At 36.4% G+C, this 24,733-nt stretch overlaps 1 protein-coding gene and 1 long non-coding RNA gene across 2 annotated transcripts in view; one reads left to right on the plus strand and one right to left on the minus strand.

Moving 5' to 3' along the window:
• MALRD1 (MAM and LDL receptor class A domain containing 1) overlaps positions 1-24,733 on the plus strand; it is a 689,301-nt gene that overhangs the window by 383,482 nt on the left and 281,086 nt on the right. Inside the window, exon 29 of the mRNA XM_055354139.2 lies at positions 23,662-23,845. Coding sequence (XP_055210114.2) covers positions 23,662-23,845 — 184 coding nt within the window. The remainder of the gene's footprint in view (positions 1-23,661; positions 23,846-24,733) is intronic.
• Positions 1-24,733, minus strand: part of LOC134759156 (uncharacterized) — a 71,256-nt gene that overhangs the window by 40,407 nt on the left and 6,116 nt on the right. The gene's annotated exons all lie outside the window — the stretch shown is intronic.

Genomic DNA, 24,733 nt, shown 5'->3' on the forward strand with positions numbered 1-24,733 from the left:
TAAAACCCTGTCTCTACTAAAAACACAAAAAATTAGCTGGGCATGGTGGGGTATGCCTGTAGTCCCAGCTTCTCGGGAGACTGAGGCAAGAGAATCACTTGAACCTGGGAGGTAGAAGTTGCAGTGAGCTGAGATCGTGCCACTGCACTCCAGCCTGGGCTCCATCTCAAAACAAACAAACAAAAACATTCAGGCTTTGATAAATGAAAATAAATTCTGGCATCTTAAGTCTATGGGTAGGATTTTATATATATTTTTTTCCTTTTCAATGTGGTCTCGTAACACTTTTCTAATTAGCTTCCTCTTTTCGATTATATAAACTTGTGTTGTATGTGCATGTCTATATTTGCAGTTTCTTTTCCATAATGACTGTCGCTATGAAGAATGTCGATGCTGACACCCAAGTCAGTGCACTACGATTTGCTTAATTTTTACATGAATTTTCTCTTAACCAGTTTTATCGCTTAGTTTTATATTTTGTATTCTAGGTCCTCCATTTTTAATCCTTAGAACAAGGATATGAATTAATAAAAGCAATAATTTTTCTTTCTGTATGGCATCCTTGTTCTTTGTAAATGTCTTACCATTTATTGCTGAGTAATTAATCCACTATTCATGGGCATTTGGGTCTCAGTCCTGTTGCCCAAGGCTTTAAGGGACATACACAGCTCTTTCATAATATTAAACCTTAATAAGCATGGCTATCATATTTTTATATAAGTAACAAATTGAGAAGCTAAACCAAATCAAAATTTTATTTTTAATTCTCACCCTGGTGTTTCAGCAGTTAAAATGTCCAGATAATAGATTATAGAGTGAGTGTTGTTATTGCTATTTTAAAGAGAAATATGACAATTGCCTGACACTGGCTTAAACCATGTCTCGCAGATGGCCTCTTGTTAATTTAGCTCTCTAGTTCCTAGTAGTGGATGGTAGCATGGACATCAAATTCGAACAAATCTGGGTTCAATCTCTTAAATTTCCTGCAATGTACTTTTGGCTTCATCCCCTAAGTAGTCTGAGCCTCTATTTCCTTATTTGTAAAATGGATAAATAATAGGTCTTCTAGGGGTTATTATTGGTGTTATATAGACTGTGTGTAAGATCCTAGTATAGTTACATCTATTTTGGGGTTGATATTATTATAATTTATATATAGAACATACCTACATGAGGGCTAAAAGAGTCCCAATCATTTTGCAGTTTACTGAGCATCTTCTGTGTAGGATGCATCTTTGATAGAGGAACACAGAGATTTAAGACATGGAATTTGCCTTGAATGCAATCCCAGTGAGAAGCTTATGTATGTTGCATATCACTGTATACACATATGAATGCAGCCTAAATCTCAAATTGCATACACTAATTTCCTGAGCTAGAAGTATCAAGAGCTGTAAATACTTTGCCTTTCTTACCTGTCCAGAATCTGTGATCAGCATCAACGTTCCCACCTTGTGGACAGAATAAAGAACAGTTTGACCCAGCGTCACTTTCCTCTACTGCCTTAGTTTCTCCTTGGGATGGGCAGGGAGGCTTTGGGAGATGAGGCGTTGGCAATTAGGAGATGGGTGGATGATCTCTAAGCGTTTCACCGAGATTTCACGGCAAGCTCCATGTTTAATTAATTTCATCAAAGGTTTTCCTTCTTTATGAAGCTCATGCGTAGGTTTATCTGACTTCTCTTAGACCTGAACCTTGGAAACTGCTTCAGAAAAGTCTTCTTCACCTGAAATTGTTCTGATCTGATTCTGAAATCTTTAACTCTGAAATTTTAATCCCTGAATACGATCTTCTGCCATTTTGTTTCTCAAATGACTTTTCTATCTCATGGTAACCCCAAATTCCCCTTGTTCTCCTAATCTCTGCCTCTTCTTTTCCTTCATAGACACCACCATCCTCACCACCACAGGAACTACTGAGTGCTTCCAGGTCCAGATGCTCTCCAAAATCCTTCACATATATTATCTCTTTTAATGATCAAAACCTTATGGTTTAGGTGCTATAAGTTCACACACTCCTATCCAGAAACTCTTTCAATCATTTGAAATGTCAAAAATTTGAAAAACAAATCAGGTAATAGAAAAGTTACATTATTTAAACCGCAAGCATACTGAAATGTTTAAAGTTTACGTATAAGTTAATCCCATTTTGTGTTTTCAGAATAAGATGAAATTAGCTGTAGACTCTTTTAGATTTGCATAAAATCTATTCCAGAGAAATAACCATAAATTCAAAGTCTAAAAATATCTGAAGCTTTTTAAAAAAATTGTAACTCACTTGCCATCAAATTTGACAAAAACTGACATGAGCCTATCTGTAGTCTGTATTTATTCCATTGAACATAAATAGCCATATATTTTACTTTGGAAGTATTCCTGTATGTTATTATGGAACTGCTATTACAAACTTACTAGGCTATTACACCTAGTTTATGGTATGTGTACTATAAGAACTTTCTAAAGTTTAAGCAATTCTAAATTTAAAAACACACTTGACCACAAAGGCTTGCATTAAGGGACTGCAAATATGTATTACTGTTATCTTCACTTTACAACTGAGGAAAACAAAGCGAGAATAAATTGAGTGACTTGTCCAAAGTCACATACTAGTGTAATGTGACTGGGAGTCAAATAGAGTCACTTAGGCCGGGCGTGGTGGCTCACACCTGTAATCCCAGCACTTCGGGAGGCCGAGACAGGCGGATTGCCTGAGATCAGGAGTTTAAGACCATCCTGGCCAACATGGTGAAACCCCATCTCTACTAAAAATACAAAAATGAGCCAGGTGTGGTGGTGCACACCTGTGATCCCAGCTACTCAGAAGGCTGAAGCCGGAGGATCACTTGAACCCAGGAGGTGGAGGTTGCGGTGAGCCGAGGCCATGCCATTGTACCCGAGCCTGGGCAACAGGGTGAGATTCCATCTCAAAATAAAACAAAACAAAACAAATAGAGTCACTTGGTACTCAGAGCCTGTGTCCAGTTGCTGCTAAACCTGTGGGTTTTTTTCATACCTGCTATAGCCCCCAATATTCTCAGCCCTATCCTAGATATTTTACCCCCATACGTTCAATTATCTTCATCTAATTTCTAGTTCTTGATATTGATCTCATATTGATCAGTTCCATTAATGAATTTATGGTATCTAATGTCAACTAGATCTTCAATGTGACCCTTCAATTCTCCTGCTTATTCCAAGGCCATGCCTACTCTCAGGCCTCTCAGCTTCACCTCCCCAAATTCCCTACCATCTTTAAGATTCCTGCCCTGACCCATCCCACAAATCCTTGTCATAGACGCTTTCAGAATATGGCCAATGTACCTAGTCATTACTTCTTAAGGTCTTTAACTCACTATTGATGTTCTCAACATCTCAGACTATTCAAGGTTCCCAAAATATTCAAACACTTCCATACTCCAGTGCCTTCAATCATGCCGTTTCTTGGTTTCTTTGCTTGGAATTTCTCCATTTTCCTTTTTTTTTTTTTTTTTTTTTGAGATGGAGTCTCACTCTGTTGCCCAGGCTGGAGTGCAGTGGCACAGTCTTGGCTCACTGCAAGCTCTGCCTCCCGGGTTCATGCCATTCTTCTGCCTGAGCCTCCCAAGTAGCTGGGACTACAGGCACCCACCACCATGCCCGGCTAATTTTGTTTTTGTATTTCTAGTAGACATGGGGCTTCACTGTGTTAGCCAGGATGGTCTTGATTTGACCTCATGATCCACCCACCTCGGCCTCCCAAAGCGCTGGGATTACAGGCATGAGCCACCATGCCCCGGCCTCCTCATTTTCTTCATGCTCTTGCTGGTATCCTGTTCACCTTCCAAGGCCCATTTCAAGTGCTACACACTTTATATTACACCTTGCTAATTTCATACAGGTCCTTCATTTCACTGATAGCCCACTAAAGTACTCTCCCTTTTTGCTATAATATAATAAAATTTGCTCACACACAAGTATAATCATTACATGTTTTCCTTGCCTTTTATCTGTGAGCTCCTTAAATCATGTATTCTTATTTTCCCATGTGACACCCAGCTCTATTGACACATAAAAGACACTTAATATTAATTGGATTTGAATAAAAATTTGACCTTAATTTGGATGGTATCTGTGCAGGTTTCATTATGTGTCCTCACCTGCACTAAGGAGTATTAAAATGTATTAAGCAAGTTAAATATGCCTCGTTTGAATTTGTGTAAAACAAGCATAAATTTAAGTTGTGTTTCTATTATTATAACATTTTACCAGCAAATAGAAGGGTGCCTAAAGTAGACTTGATGCTCCATATATGAGTTGAGTAAGTAAGAAAAAAATAAATTTATCATGTTGGGATTCTAATCTTTAGTTAATAAGCCATTTTTTAATTTTAATTTTTATTTCAAGTTCTGGTGTACCTGTGCAGGATGTGAAGGTTTGTTACATAGATAAATGTGTGCCATGGTAGTTTGCTGTACCTATCAACCCATCACCTATGTATTAAGCCCATCATATATTAGCTATTTTTCCTAACTCTCTCCCTCCCCTGACCCCATGAACAGTAAACCAATTTTTATCCTACTTAATTCCCATCCTGCATGAATTGATGGCTAGACTTCTCTCTTCTGTTATAGACTTAATTCTTCATTTAATGCTTTGTTGTTTTAGCGTAAGGTTCATTTTTTAGGTCTATACTTCTTTTTTTCTCAGTGTATCTTTCTAATTCATTAGTATATTTTGAGAGTAAAAGTTTGGATATTTTGACTTGTCTATTATTAAGGAAATACAAAATAGCTTTTCTATTTTGGAGAATCCAGCAATTTATTCAAGCCAGAAAATTATCCCATTCCCTTATATGTATACAGTATATACTTTTATGAGTAGTAACATATTTGTATATTTTATTTTTATGTACTGTTAGATAGTATTGGTTTTCAGAAAATTTCACGTTGAACATTTTGCTTTTAGCACTCCTCAAAAGACTTTTATTCATTTATACCCAATGTATGCAAGTGTTCTCTGGGAAGAGAAATTGGTACAAGAATCTTGGCTTGGAATTTGTTGTTCCTTTATACACAGTTGCTGTTTCACATGCATACATTTGTTTTATTTTCTCTCTCATTATTCCCCACCCCTCAAGGAAGACAAGTGAGCTGAGTTATGTCCAATAATTTTGCCATAAAGTACTGTTCTTCTGTTTGCATTGAATGGTTATCAACCTTCATGAATGACAATGTGCCACGGGACAGATACAATCATTCATAACTGACACGTTGCTTTTGACCTTGCTGCCTTTACTTATTACTCTTCCTGTCAGGTGCTTCCTAAGGCCTTTTCATTTTTTATTTTTTCGCAGTGTTCTTCTATGTTCTACCATATGAATTTTTTTTTCTCCTTCAGGAACCAAGTGTAGTGTGAAAGACAGTGAAAATCAGCCATCAACCACTAAGTGGGAAATCATCTTGAATGTCATGGATTGGGGTTTTAATTAGGTTAGTGAGCTATACAGAGAGTATAGTAAGGACCTGGCATGAGTCATTCTGAATATAACTTTGTCAGAGCAATGAGCAACATTGGCTATTGTCTGTTATAGACAATGCTTACTCTTTTTTGTGTTATGTAAGATTGAGAACAATGATAGTATGCCTCAGGAAAATCACCTATGTAAATGAAACAATTCACTGTTTAGGAAAAACACCCTTTGGTGAATTTTGAAATGTTTATTTTACATTTGTGCAATTTAGTTATGCAATTTAAACTAATTAAGATTATTTTTTACCTATATCAGAGAAAGAATCTGAACTCTATTAGTTGGATAGGGAAGTTTGGAGTCAACTTTTAGCCAGTGGTTACAGTTCCATGAAATGCCTTAATTCATTCACTTGAAATTAATTGATTAAATAAACACTTATTTAGTGCCTTCACAATGCTCTGTTTTAGGCATGGGAAATCCAGAAATGAATGAAGTGGAGAAAGGGCTTGTCCTCATGAATCTTAAATTGTGATGGGAAGACAGACAATGAACAAATATGATTTTGAAAAGAGAAGTGAAAGGTGCTATAAAAAAGCAAGTTGATTCGACATGAATAAGAATGCAGCCCATTTTGAAAGTTCTGAAAAGGCTTCTCCAAAGTGATATTTGAAGAGAAAAAGCCAATCACTAAATATTGCTTATCTGCAATTCCAATTATTGCATTCCTGATACGTTTTCTCTTTCTCCCCCAAACTTGCATTATCCAAAGGCTATTGTGAACATTTCAAAGATAAAACTGAATAACTTTGGATGCTTTATAATAAACACATTTTAAAATTACATTCTTTACATTCCATGCACACTCATTATCTCTTACGTAATACACTTGTAATGCCTCTGCACACATATATGTATATATAGATACAGTTATTCCACTTGCAGTTATTTATTGAACAGTTATTATGTGCAGGGCACTGTGTTAGGTACTCCTTATCAGATTTTGCCTATCATTATATTATTTTTATCTAATCAAAGAGACAGATATTTATCAGGTTATCATACCAGGGAAAACTGTATATAAGTGTAGTAAGTGCTAAGAAGGAGAAGTATATCCTGCTCTCAGAGTGTATGGCAGGGAGGCAAGCCTTTGCTGAGGGGGTCAGTGAAGGCTCCCTTGAGGACGTGATTCCACTGAAATGCGTACAAATCAAGGAGGTTGAAATGGGGAAAGACAAAGAGTATTTCCTGTAAATGTCCTGAGATGGGAGGGATCTTGGGTCATTGGAAGACTCTTTGAAAGGGAATGTGTGACTGGAGCAGGAGTGAGGAGAAGCATGATAGGAAATGAAGTTGGGCAGAGGGCCTCTGAGCCCTTCTAACATGACAGCCTCTTAGTGTCATATTTTGGTATCAATTTCATAAGATCACTTGATAAGTCAAATTTTGGTCAACAGTCATGTCAGTTAGATGACTTATTGGACATGCTTTAGGAAACTGTGAAAAGTTTTTAACTCCATTAACTATATTGAAGATCTAGAGGCAGCTGTCAGATGTTGCTTTATTAACTTCCAATCATGAGCATAGCAGAAAATGACCATTTGAACATGGAGAAAAAAAAAATGAACACCTGTGTGGAGAATAGAAAGGCTCAGTGAGAGTCATGCATGGGAACTGTGACCACTGTGTAGACAGACAGGGGGCAAATAATGGCCAGGGTGAGAATGTGTTTTCTATTTCCATAGCAAGACCCTTGAAGGACCTTTGCCAGCAGTTATATGGCAAACACACACACACACACACACGCGCACACACACACAGGGATATTTATATCATATTTATGTGTTTGTGGGAATGAAAGAGAAACTACACTTTCTATCATATATAATATAAATGAGTTTATGGTTCTGTAATTGGAAACCCTGGAAAACAGAGAAAGACTGGTATGGTAAAAACGAAAATGATTACTAAGTATGGTTTCTACCTCTTCAGTTCCTTTGATCTTCATAATTTGCATTAAAATTCCTCCTTCACCTTTGAGTCACATATTGGCCCAAATCTTCAAAGAAAAATGTCAGTAAATAAATATTTCAGATTTAAAGAACACTATTCTAGCAAAGAATGGGAGGACATTCTGTCTGTTTAAAACGATTTTATAAAATATATGTCTAAAATTACACGTCTACCCAGTGTGTATATTGATCTAACCTTCATAATTATTCTCTCAGGGAAGAAAATTTTCTGTAAATGCAAGAGCCACTGACACAGGTATTTCTCCAAGAATAATAGCTGTTTGCAAGATATTTCTGTAGATGAGATTTTATGTAAATTTAAAAGTCTACAATGATTTCATTTTATTTTTAAAAATTCAAAATATAATTAACATATATGTAAACTTTAAACATTTCAAAATGTTTGCAGTTTAAAGAATATAACTTTTCTATTCAATTTTTTCCACATTTTTAATATTTTAAATGATTTAAAGAATTATATATATTAATCTAGATTCACATATTATTCTACATTCAAGCCACTCCTTTCCATTTTTTTAAAGATATTTAAAAATATTTTATTGTAACTATGGAGGATTTTAATACCAGAAAACCATCTATGTAGCTTGAAATCTTTTTATGTTCTAGTCTTTTTCTGAGGCAAAAGATAAATCTGGACCTTCATGGCAGTGATTAGGGCCACACATGTACAAAATGATTTTTCTTTTGCTGTTGATTAGATTCAAAAGGATTCCTATATGGTCCTGAATCTTTTTATTTATTATTTGCATGGTCTGCCTTAAACATAACTTAAGATTTAATTGATAAAATATGAAAAAAATTAACAACAAAATAATTATTGGACATACCAGATACAAAAAGAAAGTTTTATTTAATTAAAATATTGAAAGCTATGCTCTATTATATTAAAAATGAGTAAAGGTCAGACAGTTCTTACAGTTATTAATTGTTCTGACTTTGTCAGATTCAATTTGATAAATTCTCATTACATGTGGGAATTATACAAAAATATACATAATATATTTTAAAATATATATTTTATTTTATAATATCCTATTTATATATAGAGAGAACAGCTTTGCAGCTTTTACAAATTTATTTAATTAACTGCCTTATTTTAGAACAGTTTCAGAGTGAGGTAATTATTGCAAAGATAGTACAGGAAGTTCCTGTATACCTCACACTCATTTTCCCCTGTTATTAACATCTTACATTAGAATAGTACATTTGTCACAATTAATGAACCAATATTGTCCGCTGTTAGTAACTGAGTCCATACCTTATCCAGATTTCCTTGGTTTTAGACTAATGTCATTTTCTGTTGTAGTACTCAGGCCTTCCTAGCCTCCTGTTGGTTGTGACAGTTTCCCAGTCTTTTCCTGTTTTTGATGATCATGACAGTTTTAAGGCATACTGATCAGGTATTTTTTAGAATGCCCATTAATTGGTATTTAATCTGATGCTTTTTTTTAAATGAATAGATTGGTGTAATACGTTGGAGAATAAGACCACAGAGGTCCCGTTGTTATCACATCATGTCAAGAGCCCATAGTATCAAAATGCAAGGTCATGGTTGATAGTAACTTTAATCACCAGACTTGATAAAGTTGTCAATTTCCTTCCCATATCCCTGGAAAGTTGCTGTCCCTTATTTCCTTACTGTACTTTTCAGAAGAAATCCACTGTATGCAGCCCACACTCAAAGAGTGAGAAATCATGGTCCACCTCCGTAAGGGTGGAGGATCTATGTAAATCATTTAGAATTCTTTAGCATGGGATATTTATCTATTCTCCCATTTATTTCTTTATTCAACCATTTATTTATATTAGTATGGGCTCATTCATATTTATCTTGTAATGTGGGTTATAATTCAATAGTACTGTATTTGTTTTGTTGCTCAAGTTGTTCCAGCTTTGGGCACTGGGAACTCTTAGCACCTGTATCACCTGATGTATCCCCATTATTGTGGGAATTTATTTAACCACTTTCTGACTTCAGCCCTACAAGATGTCCCAGGCTCTTGTAGATTGCAAGACCAAGTCCTAGAATCAGCCATTTCTCCAAAGACCACTGGTGCTTTTATTGGAGAATAATACTAGAAGCGAAAACTGAGCACTGTGTTGCTTGCTGGGCTTCTCAGCTGACAGAGCTAAGAGACCTAAGTCTATGTAGAGATCCGTGAATATACACATATCTATAAATATTTGTATATGCAATCATCTGTATCTAAATTGATCTAAATACAATTTTATATTATTTCCAACTACAGTCTATTACCACAGGGATCATTCCAGTCTTCTCCATTAGCTTAACTGTAATCTTTCACTCCAACAGTGAGAAACCTGGTTTCTACATAACATTCCATTAAAATGGTTCCATCCCCTAACCATTTAATTAATCATTTAATTTTTGTAGACATGGATAGCGCTTTCAGAATTGTAGACCTATACCCCTGTAGGAAACAGCTTTAGTAACCAGAGTACAGTGCTTACGTGCAGTTCCTTTTCCCTTTAGTTTTACAGACTCCATCTCATTTCCCCATTTTCCTAGGTCAATATCTTATTTCCACTCATCCGTCTATGAGGTTGTTGCATACATTTGTAATACATTTGCATTGATTGGTCAGATTCTGCATTTCTTCCTGGCATACTTCAAAACTCCTAAATGATCTTTTTAAATGGCTTACTTTTAATGGCATAACATGCTGTTAAGTTGTATGAGTTTTGACAAATGCTTAGTATCTTGAGCTTACCATTACAGTATTATACAGAAAAGTGTCACTGCTGTAAAGAAATCCCCTGTTCCTCACCTATTCAGTTATCTTCCCATACTCCTGGACCACTGACAGTCACTGATAGCTTTATCATCTCTATACTTTTGGGTTTTCTAGAATATTATGACAATTACATTTAGGAGGAGTATTTGAGGGGGAATATAATGATTCTTCAAACACTGAAAGTGCAACGAATATTAGCAAAACGAGTGTGAATTTTTTGTAGACAGGATTCTGTAGCAGAAGAAAATGACAAACACTCCAAAAGGACAAGGCCACAATACAGAGCTTAAATCTTTGTAGTTAACAGATAAATGATATGATGGCTTGGGTATTGGTCCTAAGATCACCTGTTTTGTTTCTTTGTTCTTCGTTTTATTTTGTTTCTTCTTTTTATTTATTTATATTTTCTTTGTTTTTGTTTGTTTGTTCCACTGCTTTGTATATTTAATGTTTCATTTGAGAGGGCCCTGATACTGATATGATTTTCTTTCTTTGTAAGTAAATAACTTCCAATTTCTGGAAGCTCGTGACATTTTCTCTTAAACTTGGAGTTTAGAAATGTCACCAGGACGTGTTTCAATCTTAACATTTTGAATTGTTCTTCAGCCCAGAAATTGTCTTTTATTATTTTTTTGTTGTTGTTATTGTTTCTCCTCAATCTATTTCTCTCTGGAACTCACCTTTGGATCTAGATTTCCTGAATCCACTCACATTGCTTGTCTTTTCACTCACAATATTCATTTTTTGCATTTTGCTTACTAGTGTTAATAATAAATATTATTTGAATATAATATCAACAACTAATGTTATATGCTAATGCTAGCTGCTGATAAGGGCTGAGCTTGATTTTAGACCTGGCAGTCTACCTTCAGAGCCTAGAGGCCCATCGATACAGTAATACATGCTGTATTTTAAGATAACCTCACTTATTTCAGATCACATATTTGGCTTCTAGAAATCTCAATTCTATTATTCATTTAAGCTTTTTTTCTGAAATAATTTTGTCTTAATAGACCCAGTTCTTTACATCCTCAAATTGCCCCATTCCAAGTCCTTCCTTACAATTTTTGGTAGTTTCTTTTTGAGAATGTGTCTTTCTCTGCTATTAAATATGCCTTGGTAGAAGTCCCTGATGTGACTTTTAGATTTTTTTATTTTAAATTGTGGTAAAATCTATTCAAGAGCCCTTTTCATCTTGCAAAACTGAAATTCTGTACCCAATACACTCTAACTCTTCTTTCTTCCCTCCCCCAACCCTTAAAAACCACCATTTCACTTTCTGTCTCTGTGTTTCTTTTTTTACTCTAGGTGTCTTATATAAGTGGAATCATGGAGTATTTGTCTTTTCGTCACTACCCTACTCTGCACAATAGAAATATAAATATGTCCTCAAATATAAAAATGTCCTCAAAGTACACGCATGTTGTAGCATGTGTCAGAATTGGCTTTCTTTTTAAGGCTGAATAATATTCCATTTTATGTATATACCACATTACATAATGGATTATATATACCACATATCCATTCATTCATGGATACACATGTAGATGGCTTCCATATTTTGCTATTGCAAATAATGTTGTTATTAACATGGGTTTACAACTATATCTCTTCAAGTCTCTGCCTTCAATTACTTACCCAGAAACATAATCGCTGGATCACATAGTAATTCCATTTTTAGTTTCCTATAGAACCTCCATACTGTTTTCTACAGTGACTGTACCATTCTACATTCTTACCAACGTGCACAAGAGTTCCAATTTCTTCACCTCTTCACCAACACTTGTTATTTTGCTTTATAGTAGCCATCTCAGTGGGTGTGAAATAGACTTGGTGTGATTTTGATGGTTTACTTTAGTGTTCATAGAAGCTATTGGGTTCTCTTGAGTGGTGAGTGACTTTTTTTCTTGTGCCCACCAGACCCCACAGCTCAGACAGACAAGCCTTCTTTGTAGACTGCAGAGTGATTAATGTTCAGTAAAAACGTTTTCCACAGGATCTATCCCAGGCTCTTCTGAACTCAATGCCTGCAGCATGCGTACCGTTCATCCAAGATTCGCTGGCAACTGATGCTTTTTCTTAAATCCGCTGGCTGTTTACTATCATAGTTATGTGTCTCCATCATGGAACTAGGAGCATCATGAGATCATAGATATGTTTACAAGATGCTAATTTCCTCAAAATTCTCACAGATTATACTTGAAAACTACCAATCGGTTGCATTTTAATTTGTAATTGTTTTTTTAAATTACAATTTTAATTAAAATTTAATTTAAAAATTACATAAAACAGCCATTATTATGTTCATTGTTAAACATTGTTCTGAAAGATTAAGGCAATGTACAAATAAAGTTAAAAGAGAGAAGAAGCTGGGCATGGTGGCTCTTGCCTGCAATTCCAGCACTTTGGGAAGCCAAGGCAGGAGGATAGCTTGAGCCCAGTAGTTTAAAACCAGCCTGGGCAACATAGTAAGGCCTGGTCTCTGCACAAAAATAAATTTAAAAAATATTCACTGATGGTAGTGGCGCATCCCTGCAGTCCTGATGGTGGGAGGTTGAGGCAGGAGGATCACTTGTGCCTGGGAGGTCAGAGGCTGTAGTGAGCTAGAGTCACACCACTGCACTCTAGGCTGGGCAACAAAGCAAGACCCTGTCTCAAAAAAAGGGGGGGATAAATATTAGCAGGGAGTAAATAAAACCGATGCAGTAACAAGACAATATAATTAAAAGTCAAAGTATTTAGAGTGCAGTACATTAGCTTTACAACTATACTAATTAGCTGAAAATATAGTTTTATTTCTTTATTTTAATGTATTTAGTGTGTGTATATATAGATATACATAATAAGTATATAATAAGTGGACTATTGTTTTGAATGTGTCATATTTTTCACTTTGTATTGTATGTATTGTATTTTACCTTTCATCCCCCTTCCCCACTCCATTTCCCTTTTACTCCATAGGCAACCTTTGTAATGTATATTCTTTGGTTGTATACATTTTATAATACGTGTGCTATTACTTCGAGTGTGTCAAAACTTACATTTTGTTTATTACATTTTCCCCTTCTTTCTATGTCTTAAAGATCCATCTTGGCTTTGATGTATACATCCAGTCCATTGCTTCTCCCTGCTGCAAAACATTTCCTGGGGCGTACTCATCACACTTTAGGTGTCCATCCTACCACTGTCTGATTGCCAACAAGTCTGAGCATCTCCCTTTATGCTTGTTGAGCTGTTGTCTCCTGTAAATTGTTTAAAAAGATCTCTTTCACATTTTTCTGTTTTTCTGTCATTTTCGCATTGACTTGGGGAGAGTTCTGTTTATATACTAGTTTTTAGTCCATAGTCTATTTATGTTTCAATTTGTATTATGGTAAAGCTTATTTCTATTCTGTTTCATATTTTTTCAAGTTTTGCATTTTATTTTTGTTCTTATGAGGGTTTTTATCTATAGCTTAAAACCCATTCTTTTTTTTTTAAATTATACTTTAAGTTCTAGGGTACATGTGCACAACATACAGGTGTGTTACATATGTATACATGTGTCATGTTGGTGTGCTGCACTCATTAACTCATCATTTACATTAGGTATTTCTCCTAATACTATCCCTCCCCCCACAACAACCCCCCAACAGGACCCGATGTGTTATGTTCCCCACCTTGTGTCCATGTGTTCTCATTGTTCAATTCCCACCTATGAGTGAGAACATGCGGTGTTTGGTTTTCTATTCTTGCGATAGTTTGCTCAGAATGATGGTTTCCAGCTTCATCCATGTCCCTAAAAAGGACATGAACTCATCCTTTTTTATCACTGCATAGTATTCCATGGTGTATATGTGCCACATTTTCTTAATCCAGTCTATCATTGATGGACATTTGGGTTGGTTCCAAGTCTTTGCTATTGTGAATAGTGCCGCAATAAACATATGTGTGCATGTGTCTTTATAGCAGCATGATTTATAATCCTTTGGGTACATACCCAGTAATGGGATGGCTGGGTCAAATGGTATTTCTAGTTCTAGATCCCTGAGGAATCACCACACTGTCTTCCACAATGGCTGAACTAGTTTACAGTCCCACCAACAGTGTAAAAGTGTTCCTATTTCTCCACATCCTCTCCAGCACCTGTTGTTTCCTGACTTTTTAATGATCTCCATTCTAACTGGTGTGAGATGGTATCTCATGGTGGTTTTGATTTGCATTTCTCTGATGGCCAGTGATGATGAGCATGTTTTCATATGTCTGTTGGCTGCCTAAATGTCTTCTTTTGAGAAGTGTCTGTTCATATCCTTTGCCCACTTTTTGATGGGGTTGTTTGATTTTTTCTTGTAAATTTAAGTTCTTTGTAGATTCTGGATATTAGTGCTTTGTAAGATGGGTAGATTGTAAAAATTTTCTCCCATTCTGTAGGTTGCCTGTTCACTCTGATGGTAGTTTCTTTTGCTGTGCAAAAGCTCTTTCATTTAATTAGATCCCATTTGTCAATTTTGGCTTTTGTTGCCATTGCTTTTGGTGTTTTAGTCATGAAGTCCTTTCCCATGCCTATGTCCTGAATGGTATTGCCTAGGTTTTATTCTAGGATTTTTATGGTTATAGGTCTAACATTTACATCTTTAATCCATCTTGAATTAATTTTTGTATAAGGTGTGAGGAAGGGCTCCACTTTCAGCTTTCTACATATGGCTAGCGAGTTTTCCCAGCACCATTTATTAAATAGGGAATCCTTCTTGTTTTTGTCAGGTTTGTCAAAGATCAGATGGTTGTAGATGTGTGGTATTATTTCTAAGGCTTCTGTTCTGTTCCATTGGTCTATATCTGTTTTTTGGTACCAGTTCCATGCTATTTGGGTTACTGTAGCCTTGTAGTATAGTTTGAAGTCAGGTAGCATGATGCCTCCAGCTTTGTTCTTTCACCTTAGGATTGTGTTGACAATGTGGGCTCTTTTTTGGTTCCATATGAACTTTAAAGCAGTTTTTTTCCAATTCTGTGAAGAAAGTCATTGGTAGCTTGGTGGGGATGACATTGAATCTATAAATTACCTTGGGCAGTATGGCCATTTTCACAATATTGATTCTTCCTATCCATGAGCATGGAATGTTCTTCCATTTGTTTGTGTCCTCTTTTATTTCATCGAGCATTGGTTTGTAGTTCTCCTTGAAGAGGTCCTTCACAAACCTTGTAAGTTGGATTCCTAGGTATTTTACTCTCTTTGAAGCAATTGTGAATGGGAGTTCACTCATGATTTGGCTCTCTGTTAGTCTGTTATTGGTGTATAGGAATGGTTGTGATTTTTGCACATTGATTTTGTACCCTGAGATTTTGCTGACGTTGCTTATCAGCTTAAGGAGATTTGGGGCTGAGATGATGGGATTTTCTAAATATACAATCATGTCATCTGCAAACAGGGACAATTTGACTTCCTTTTTTCCTAATTGAATACCCTTTATTTATTTTTCCTGTCTGATTGCCAACATTATGTTGAATAGGAGTGGTGAGAGAGGGCATCCCTGTCTTGTGCCAGTTTTCAAAGGGAATGCTTCCAGTTTTTGCCCATTCAGTATGATATTGGCTGTGGGTTTGTCATAAATAGCTCTTATTATTTTGAGATACATCCCATCAATACCTAATTTATTGAGAGTTTTTAGCAGGAAAGGCTGTTGAATTTTGTCAAAGGCCTTTTTTGCATCTATTGAGATAATCATGTGGTTTTTGTCTTTGGTTCTGTTTATATGCTGGATTATGTTTATTGATTTTTGTATGTTGAACCAGCCTTGCATCCCAGGGATGAAGCCCACTTGATCATGGTGGATAAGCTTTTTGATGTGCCGCTGGATTCGTTTTGCCAGTATTTTGTTGAGGATTTTTGCATCGAGGTTCATCAGGGATATTGGTCTAAAATTCTCTGTTTTTGCTGTGTCTCTGCCAGGCTTTGGTATCAGGATGATGCTGGCCTCGTGAAATGAGTTAGGGAGGATCCCCTCTTTTTCTATTGATTGGAATAGTTTCAGAAGGAATGATACCAGCTCCTCTTTGTACCTCTGGTAGAATTAGGCTGTGAATCCATCTCGTCCTGGACTTTTTTTGGTTGGTAGGCTATTAATTATTGCCTCAATTTCAGAGCCTGATATTGACCTATTTAGGGATTCAACTTCTTCCTGGTTTAGTCTGGGAGGGTGTATATGTCTAGGAATTTATCCATTTCTTCTAGATTTTCTAGTTTATTTGCATAGAGGTGTTTATAGTATTCTCTGATGGTAGTTTGTATTTCTGTGGGATAAGTGGTGATATCCCCTTTATCATTTTTTTATTGCATCTATTTGATCCTTCTCTCTTTTCTTCTTTATTAGTCTTGCTAGTGGTCTATCAACTTTGTTGATCTTTTCAAAAAACCGGCTCCTGGATTCATTGATTTTTTGAAGGGTTTTTTTGTGTTTCTATCTCCTTCAGTTCTGCTCTGATCTTAGTTATTTCTTGCCTTCTGCTAGCTTTTGAATGTGTTTGCTCTTGCTTCTCTAGTTCTTTTAATTGCAATGTTAGGGTGTCAATTTTAGATCTTTCCTGCTTTCTCTTGTGGGCATTTAGTGCTATAAATTTCCCTCTACACACTGCTTTAAATGTGTCCCAGAGATTCTGCTGTGTGTTGTCTTTGCTCTCATTGGTTTCTAAGAATATCTTTATTTCTGCTTTCATTTTGTTATGTACTCAGTAGTCATTCAGGAGCAGGTTGTTCAGTTTCCATGTAGTTGAGCGGTTTTGAGTGAGTTTCTTAATCCTGAGTTCTAGTTTGATTGCACTGTGGTCTGCGAGACAGTTTGTTATAATTTCTGTTCTTTTACATTTGCTGAGGAGTGCTTTACTTCCAACTATGTGGTCAATTTTGGAATAAGTGTGATGTGGTGCTGAGAAGAATGTATATTCTGTTGATTTGAGTTGGAGAGTTCTGTAGATGTCTATTAGGTCCACTTGGTGCACAGCTGAGTTCAAGTCCTGGATATCCTTGTTAACTTTCTGTCTTGTGTATCTGTCTAATGTTGACAGTGGGATGTTATTATTGTGTGGGAGTCTAAGTCTCTTTGTAGGTCTCTAAGGACTTGCTTTATGAATCTGGGTGCTCCTGTATTGGGTGCATATATATTTAGGATAGTTAGCCCTTCTTGTTGAATTGATCCCTTTATCGTTATGCCTTCTTTGTCTCTTTTGATCTTTGTTGGTTTAAATTCTGTTTTATCAGAGACTAGGATTGCAACCCCTGCTTTTTTTTGTTTTCCATTTGCTTGGTAGATCTTCCTCCATCCTTTTATTTTGAGCCTATGTGTGTCTCTGCATGTGAGATGGGTTTCCTGAATATAGCACACTGATGGGTCTTGACTCTTTATCCAATTTGCCAGTCTGTGTCTTTTAATTGGAACATTGAGCCCATTTACATTTAAGGTTAATATTGTTATGTGTGAATTTGATCCTGTCATTATGATGTTAGCTGGTTATTTTGCTCATTAGTTGATGCAGTTTCTTCCTAGCATCGATGGTCTTTACAATTTGGCATGTTTTTGCAGTGGCTGGTACCAGTCGTTCTTTCCATGTTTATTGCTTCCTTCAGGAGCTATTGTAAGGCAGGCTTGGTGGTGACAAAATCTCTCCGCATTTGCTTGTCTGTAAAGGATTTTATTTCTCCTTCATTTATGAAGCTTAGTTTGGCTGGATATGAAATTCTGGGTTGAAAATTCTTTTCTTTAAGAATGTTGAATATTGGCCCCCACTCTCTTCTGGCTTGTAGAGTTTCTGTGGAAAGATCCATTGTTAGTCTGATGGGCATCCCTTTCGTGGGTAACCCAACCTTTCTCTCTGGCTGCCCTTAACATTTTTTCCTTTATTTCAACTTTGGTGTATCTGACAATTATGTGTCTTGGAGTTGCTATTCTCAGGGAGTATCTTTGTGGCATTCTCTGTATCTCTTGAATTTGAATGTTGGTCTGCCTTGCTAGGTTGGGGAAGTTCTGGATAATATCCTGCAGGGTATTTTCCAACTTGATTCCATTCTCCCCGTCACTTTCAGGTACACCAATCAGATGTAGATTTGGTCTTTTCACATAGTCCCATATTTCTTGGAGGCTTTGTTCATTTCTTTTTACTCTTTTTTCTCTAACCTTGTTTTCTTGCTTCATTTCATTCATTTGATCTTCAATCACTGATACCCTTTCTTCCAGTTGATTGAATCAGCTACTGAAGCTTGTGCATGTATCACATAGCTCTCGTGCCATGATTTTGAGCTCCATCAGGTCATTTAAGGTCTTATCTATGCTGTTTATTCTAGTTAGCCTTTCATCTAATCTTTTTTCAAGGTTTTTAGCTTCTTTGCAATGCGTTCGAACATCTTCCTTTAGCCCGGAGAAGTTTGTTATTACCAGTCGTCTGAAGCTTACTTCTGTCAACTTGTCAAAGTTATTCTCCATCCACCTTTGTTCCGTTGCTGGCTAGGAGCTGCGTTCCTTTGGAGGAGAAGAGGCACTCTGATTTTTAGAATTTTCAGCTTTTCTGCTCTGGTTTCTCCCCATCTTTGTGGTTTTATCTACCTTTGGTCTTTGATGATGGTGACATACAGATGGGGTTTTGGTGTGGATGTCCTTTCTGTTTGTTAGTTTTCCTTCTAACAGTCAGGACCCTCATTTGCAGGTTTGCTGGAGGTCTACTCCAGACCCTGTTTGCCTGGTTATCACCACTGGAGGCTGCAGAACAGCAAATATTGCAGAACGGCAAATGGTGCTGCCTGATCGTTCCTCTGGAATCTTTGTCTCAGAGGGGCACCCAGCTGTGTGAGGTGTCACCCTACTGGGAGGTGTCTCCCACTTAGGCTACTTGGGCTCAGGGACCCACTTGAGGAGGCAGTCTGTCCGTTCTCAGATCTCAAACTCCGTGCTGGGAGAACCACTGCTCTCTTCAAAGCTGTCAGACAGGGACATTTAGGTCTGCAAAAGTTTCTGCTGCCTTTTGTTCAGCTATGCTCTGCCCCTAGAGGTGGAGTCTACAGAGGCAGGCAGGCCTCCTTGAGCTGTGTTGGGCTCCACCCAGTTTGAGCTTCCAGGGCGCTTTGTTTACCTACTCAAGCCTCAGCAGTGGTGGATGCCCCTCCTTCAGCCTCACGGTTCAATCTCAGACTGCTGTGCCAGCCATGAGTGAGGCTCTGTGGGCATGGGACCCTCCGAGCCAGGCATGGGATATAATTTCCTGGTGTGCCATTTGCTAAGACCATTGGAAAAGTGCAGTATTAGCGTGGGAGTGTCCTGATTTTCCATGTACCATGACATGGCTTCCCTTGGCTAGGAAATGGAATTCCCCAGTCCCTTGTGGTTCCCGCGTGCGGTGATGCCCCACCCTGCTTCAGCTCACACTCTGTGGGCTGCACCCACTGTCCAACAAGCCCCAGTGAGTTGAACCCAGTACCTCAGTTGGAAATGCAGAAAAATACATTCTTATATTTATTTACCCTTATTAAATACTAAAAACTCTAGAAATAGATAAAGATGTCAATTGGAAAAAAGAGAGGTATTATTTAAATGGTTTAAAAAAATGGCCAGTTATTTGGGAAAAAGTTGTATATTCACTTCAAACATATGAAATGGAACTTCCAAGGAGATCTATCTATTAATATGTTTGTACAATTTGAAGTGGTTCTGTCTTTTTAGTGTTTCTTATTGCCTTTCTTTGCACAGCCCATAAAGGAAAGACTGGCATAAAGTATGAAGACAAACACACTATCAAATAAATATGCAATTTGCAAGACAGAAAGTCCATGCATATACTATATGTGAGGAATCAATTCAAAATTTGGAAAAAGGTTAAATTATGAGAAGAAAATAATTCTTCAATATCTCTAGCCATTTTTGTATTAGTGTCTATTTTTTACTATTATTAATGTGGTTAATCACTTTTCATATGCTTATTTCCTCTGAGTATTGAGATTAAAATCTGTATATATACAAGGGAAAAGTCCCTCAGCAGTGGCAAAATTATGAGTTGGGAGTGAGCAATTTTTCACTTTCACAATTTAGAATGAATTTAAATCAGGATATTAAGTAAATAGGTGAAGTAACGACATATTTGGAATAAATATTTGGGAATTGACTACATAATCACTTTTTAAAAAGTTTCTCTGTTAGGAACACACACACACACACACACACACACAGAGACACAGACACACACACACACACACACAGAGCATAAGCAAGAGTGAGAGTGCTTTTATAGTAGTTTATTTTTATGACTTTTTCTCCTGTATTAAATTATTACGTCTCCAGGTAGGTCCCATGTCTTTTCACCTTTTTGTCCCTGGCATCTAACATTGTACCTGGCACTGTGTGAGCACAGAAAGTTTGCTGAATAAAGGAATGAATGAATGGATAAGGAAATAAACCTCCATTGCACATTTAGATGAGTATTTTTGTTAGTTATAGGGATAACATTTGATGTTATGAAACAACAGCTAACATAGTAGAATGATGTCTTATAGTACATCATCATTACGTTGATCCATGGTTGGTTTGCAAAATAATTTACCCATTTTTTTTTCTAACACATAAAATGACAGTGAATACATTATTTGTCTCTTTTTTTACTAGAAGACCAGTTGTAAGATTTAAGAAATGGTTCGCATTTTTCGATTAGCGTGATCATATGCTCTTCTTTGATGGTATTTGTTGAAAATTCTTTGGGGATTTGGCATAGCTAATGAGTGGCTTTGTAAACTGCAGAGGCAGATAAATAGGAAAAGTTAGTAAAGTGAATTAAGTTTGTAAATCAAGACAGGCTTTTATCAATATCCAGCCTGTAATATTGCTAGGAGTCAGACAGACCACCCTTTCCTTTAATTTTTAATTTAATTAACCATCCCTTTGATTTCAAATCACTAAGACATCACTGAGAGTCAAAGACTAATCTTGAGAAGGGCTTATCTTCTTTAGTCATCAAAAAGATACGAAATTCCATTAATTAGGTGTGAATTCTCCACCCCTTTCAATGCAGAAGTTACATGAATCTGTAGGTGTCAGATTTGTTGTTGTTTTGTTAAGGATGTTAATGATCTATCTATAAACTGTTAGTTGTTTTGCAAAGTTAATTTTAGATTAACTGATGCATAGTTGTGCTCTCTGTAACCATGCAGAGGAAGAATCACTTGATCAAACTTCTTCATCTACCTCAGCAGAACAAGGCATCAGACATATTTATTAGCATTAGTTCCCTGAAAACACGAAGTTATGAATGTCTAGCTCCTTGGTATCCCCTCTTCAGACATTCCTTTGTTTTCCTCTTTAGCTTTTATTCTTTAAATTATGTGTAAATTACACATTTTATACCTATATGCTATAAATCTATTGGAACATTTTGCTTCACTTCTGTATGTCATTTCCCTAAATCTTCTCTAGTCTACTTTTTTGATTACAAGCTTCAGAGACAGTTTTTCTTGTGAATCATCATGAAAATGCGATGACCCAGGACCAAGGAATATTAACTGGGAACTAACCATAAACATAATAGTGTGTATATATGTATTTTTTTTCTTTGCCAAATATCCATCATTATTATTTGTTAAATCATCTAGTTCCCAGAAAGGGCTAGATCTAGAATAACATAGAACAGTGCATATAATCTAAGCCTTGTCCTGTGCTCAACTGGTTAATATGCTGTTTTAATGAAGTTGTCATTTTTATTCGGTCATTGGGATTATATGTCATTTTATGTCGTGTTACCTTGTACTGGGGCTGTTCATGTATTAGAATATTGTATTACTAGTTAACCACCCTCAGATATCCATGTTTACATAAGATTTTTAGAAAATTAATTTTTTCTTTTCAATTAAAAAATTTATGTAAAAACAATCATAGTTATTACTTATATAATAATTACATTATAACAGAATTTATGAAAATCAAAATAATATGATTATATAATAATATAATTTTTGGAATCTGTTGTTAAAATTATCACTTTTCCTCCTAACTCAATTCACTTCATAAATCCTTTATTACATCCATCAGGGATAAGTGATTTCTCCAACATGTTTCTCCTTTTCACTTTTCCTCTGTCAGTGATTTAAGCTTTTTGTAAGAAGCTACAACTTGAATAATTACACAATATGAATAGAAGTTTGGATAGCTAATCATATCTGGAACTAGAAACCCAGGGCCTCAGTAAATCAAATATAAATTTGATCAGTTTTCATCAAATGTAAACAATTTGTGTAAATGAAAGGAAAGGTAGATTTTACTGAGTAGGGCAATTTGTTTTATTTTAGTTTATTTTATTTATTTATTTATTTTGAGGCAGAGTCTCACTCTGTTGCCAGGCTGGAGTGCAGTGGCGCGATCTCAGCTCAGTGCAACCCCTGCCTCCTGGGTTCAAGTGATTCTCCTGCCTCAGTCTCCCAAGTAGCTGGGACTACTGGCACGTGCCACCACACCTGGCTAATGTTTGTATTTTTAGTAGAGATAGGGTTTCACCATATTGGCCAAGATGGTCTCAATCTCTTGACCTTGTGATCCGAGTAGAGCAATTTATAATAATGGTGTCTCTAAAAATTCCAAAATACGTGTGTTGCTAATTCTGCTAGTTTTTATTTTGGGAAATACTTTAGTAGATTAATATGCCTCTGTTTAGGTGAGATAAACTATGTCATAGTTATCATCAGAGATGTTGAAGTCAAATAAAATATAGATAAAAATCTCTAAAAATTTTTTTGAGGGAAGCAAGAATTGCAATTTGCGGCATATATACAGACCAGGTGGTCTTCAGTATATCTGAAGAACAAAGAGAAGATTGGAGGTTTTATAAAAGAGAAATGTAAAAATAACTATTTGGTACTATGCTTAGTACCTGGTTGACAAAATAATCTGTACATCAAACCTCCATGACAGGAGTTTGCCTGTATAGCAAACCTGCACATGTACCCCTGAACCTAAAATAAAAGGTTTTTTGGGGGGGGGAAGAAAAAAGAAATGTTCCATATTGTTGTGAAAGAAAATTCATTGGCACTAGTAAAGTTGTGCAGAGCTGGAAAGCTCTAACTGGTGCATGATGGGTAAAACTAGTTTTAGAGTCTCAGCAGATTGTTTCAGTATCTGTCAGATACAACTAGTTTCAAGTTAGAGCTGTCAGTTTCAGGAGCCAGGTTTGTAGAGAATTATTATATTTTTGGAGCAGTATTACGAGCCCTGAGTGCTTTCCCCGACCCCTGACCTCTTGACTCTTTTTCAGTTGGGTTTGACAAGAATGACTCAATTTGTAAGATCACCTTTCACAGAATCAGTGCTTCTTTGTTTTTTCAGTTTTTATTGGTCAAATGCTTCTGAGATAAATAACTGGGTTTTGCCCCACACTGCATCATCTTCTTTTGTGTTTGATTATTTCCCTCATACAAACTTCTTTACTTTCAGACAGAGAAAGGACTATCAAAAGTATGGCAAGAAAGTAAGCAGAACCCTGGTAATCATTGGCAAAAGGCTGACATCCTGCTAGGAAAGTTAAGGAATTTTGAAGTCATATTTCAAGGTATCAGAACAAGGGACCTGGGAGGAGGAGCTGCAATTGATGATATTGAATTTAAAAACTGCACAACTGGTGAGTTTCCAGAAAGCACTTCCATTTGGAAGCACATTTGTAACCTAGCCATTTTATTTTTGTTACACATGTTTAAAATGCTTTACTGTTATGTATTTTGTACACATACACAAATCAATGTAAAGGTATAATTTTATAATTGTGAACTTAAAGCTATATGTTGAGATAATACCTATCTTAGTCTGTTTGGGCTGCTGTTACAAAATGCCATAAGCTGGGTAGCATATAAACAACAGAAATTTTTTCCCTGTGGTTCTGGAGGCTGGGAAGTCCAAGATCAAGACAGGCAGATTTGGTATATGGTGAAGGCTCATTTGCTGGTTAATAGATGGCACCTTCTTGCTGTGACTTCACTTGGTGGAGTCCAAGTGGAGCCCTTATAAAATGAGCTCCCTTGGGCCTATTTTATAAGGGCACTAATCCCATTCATGAGGGCTCTGCCCTCATGACCTAGTCATCTTCCTGAAGACCCCGTCTCTGGACACTATCACCTTTGGGTTCAGGATTTCAACATATGAATGAAGGGAGGAGAATAAACAGTCAGACCATAGCGATATCTTCTTCATCTTTCAGTTGCACAAGTAACTCCCCTCTTCCTTCCGTACCATCCGCTTTCTAACATGAATAATTTTTCCCTTCTGAATTTGTTTTTCAACACAATTTTAAATGTGAGCCTAATATTTACATGTATTTGCCTAATTTAAACTAATTACAAATGAACCAGTAAAAACAGGTTAGAAATCTGGTAGTAAGTGCATCTATAAGAAATAAATTCAATCAGGCAAAATTCAAGCAGAAATTGAGCTGAGAGCTGTGCTTGGGAGATTTAAAGATGCTGCTCCAGCCTGTGAACAGTAACTTGAAAAAAAAGTACCACCATTTATCATG

The sequence above is a fragment of the Gorilla gorilla genome, chromosome 8, assembly GCF_029281585.2.
Source record: "Gorilla gorilla gorilla isolate KB3781 chromosome 8, NHGRI_mGorGor1-v2.1_pri, whole genome shotgun sequence".
Classification (NCBI taxonomy): domain Eukaryota; kingdom Metazoa; phylum Chordata; class Mammalia; order Primates; family Hominidae; genus Gorilla; species Gorilla gorilla.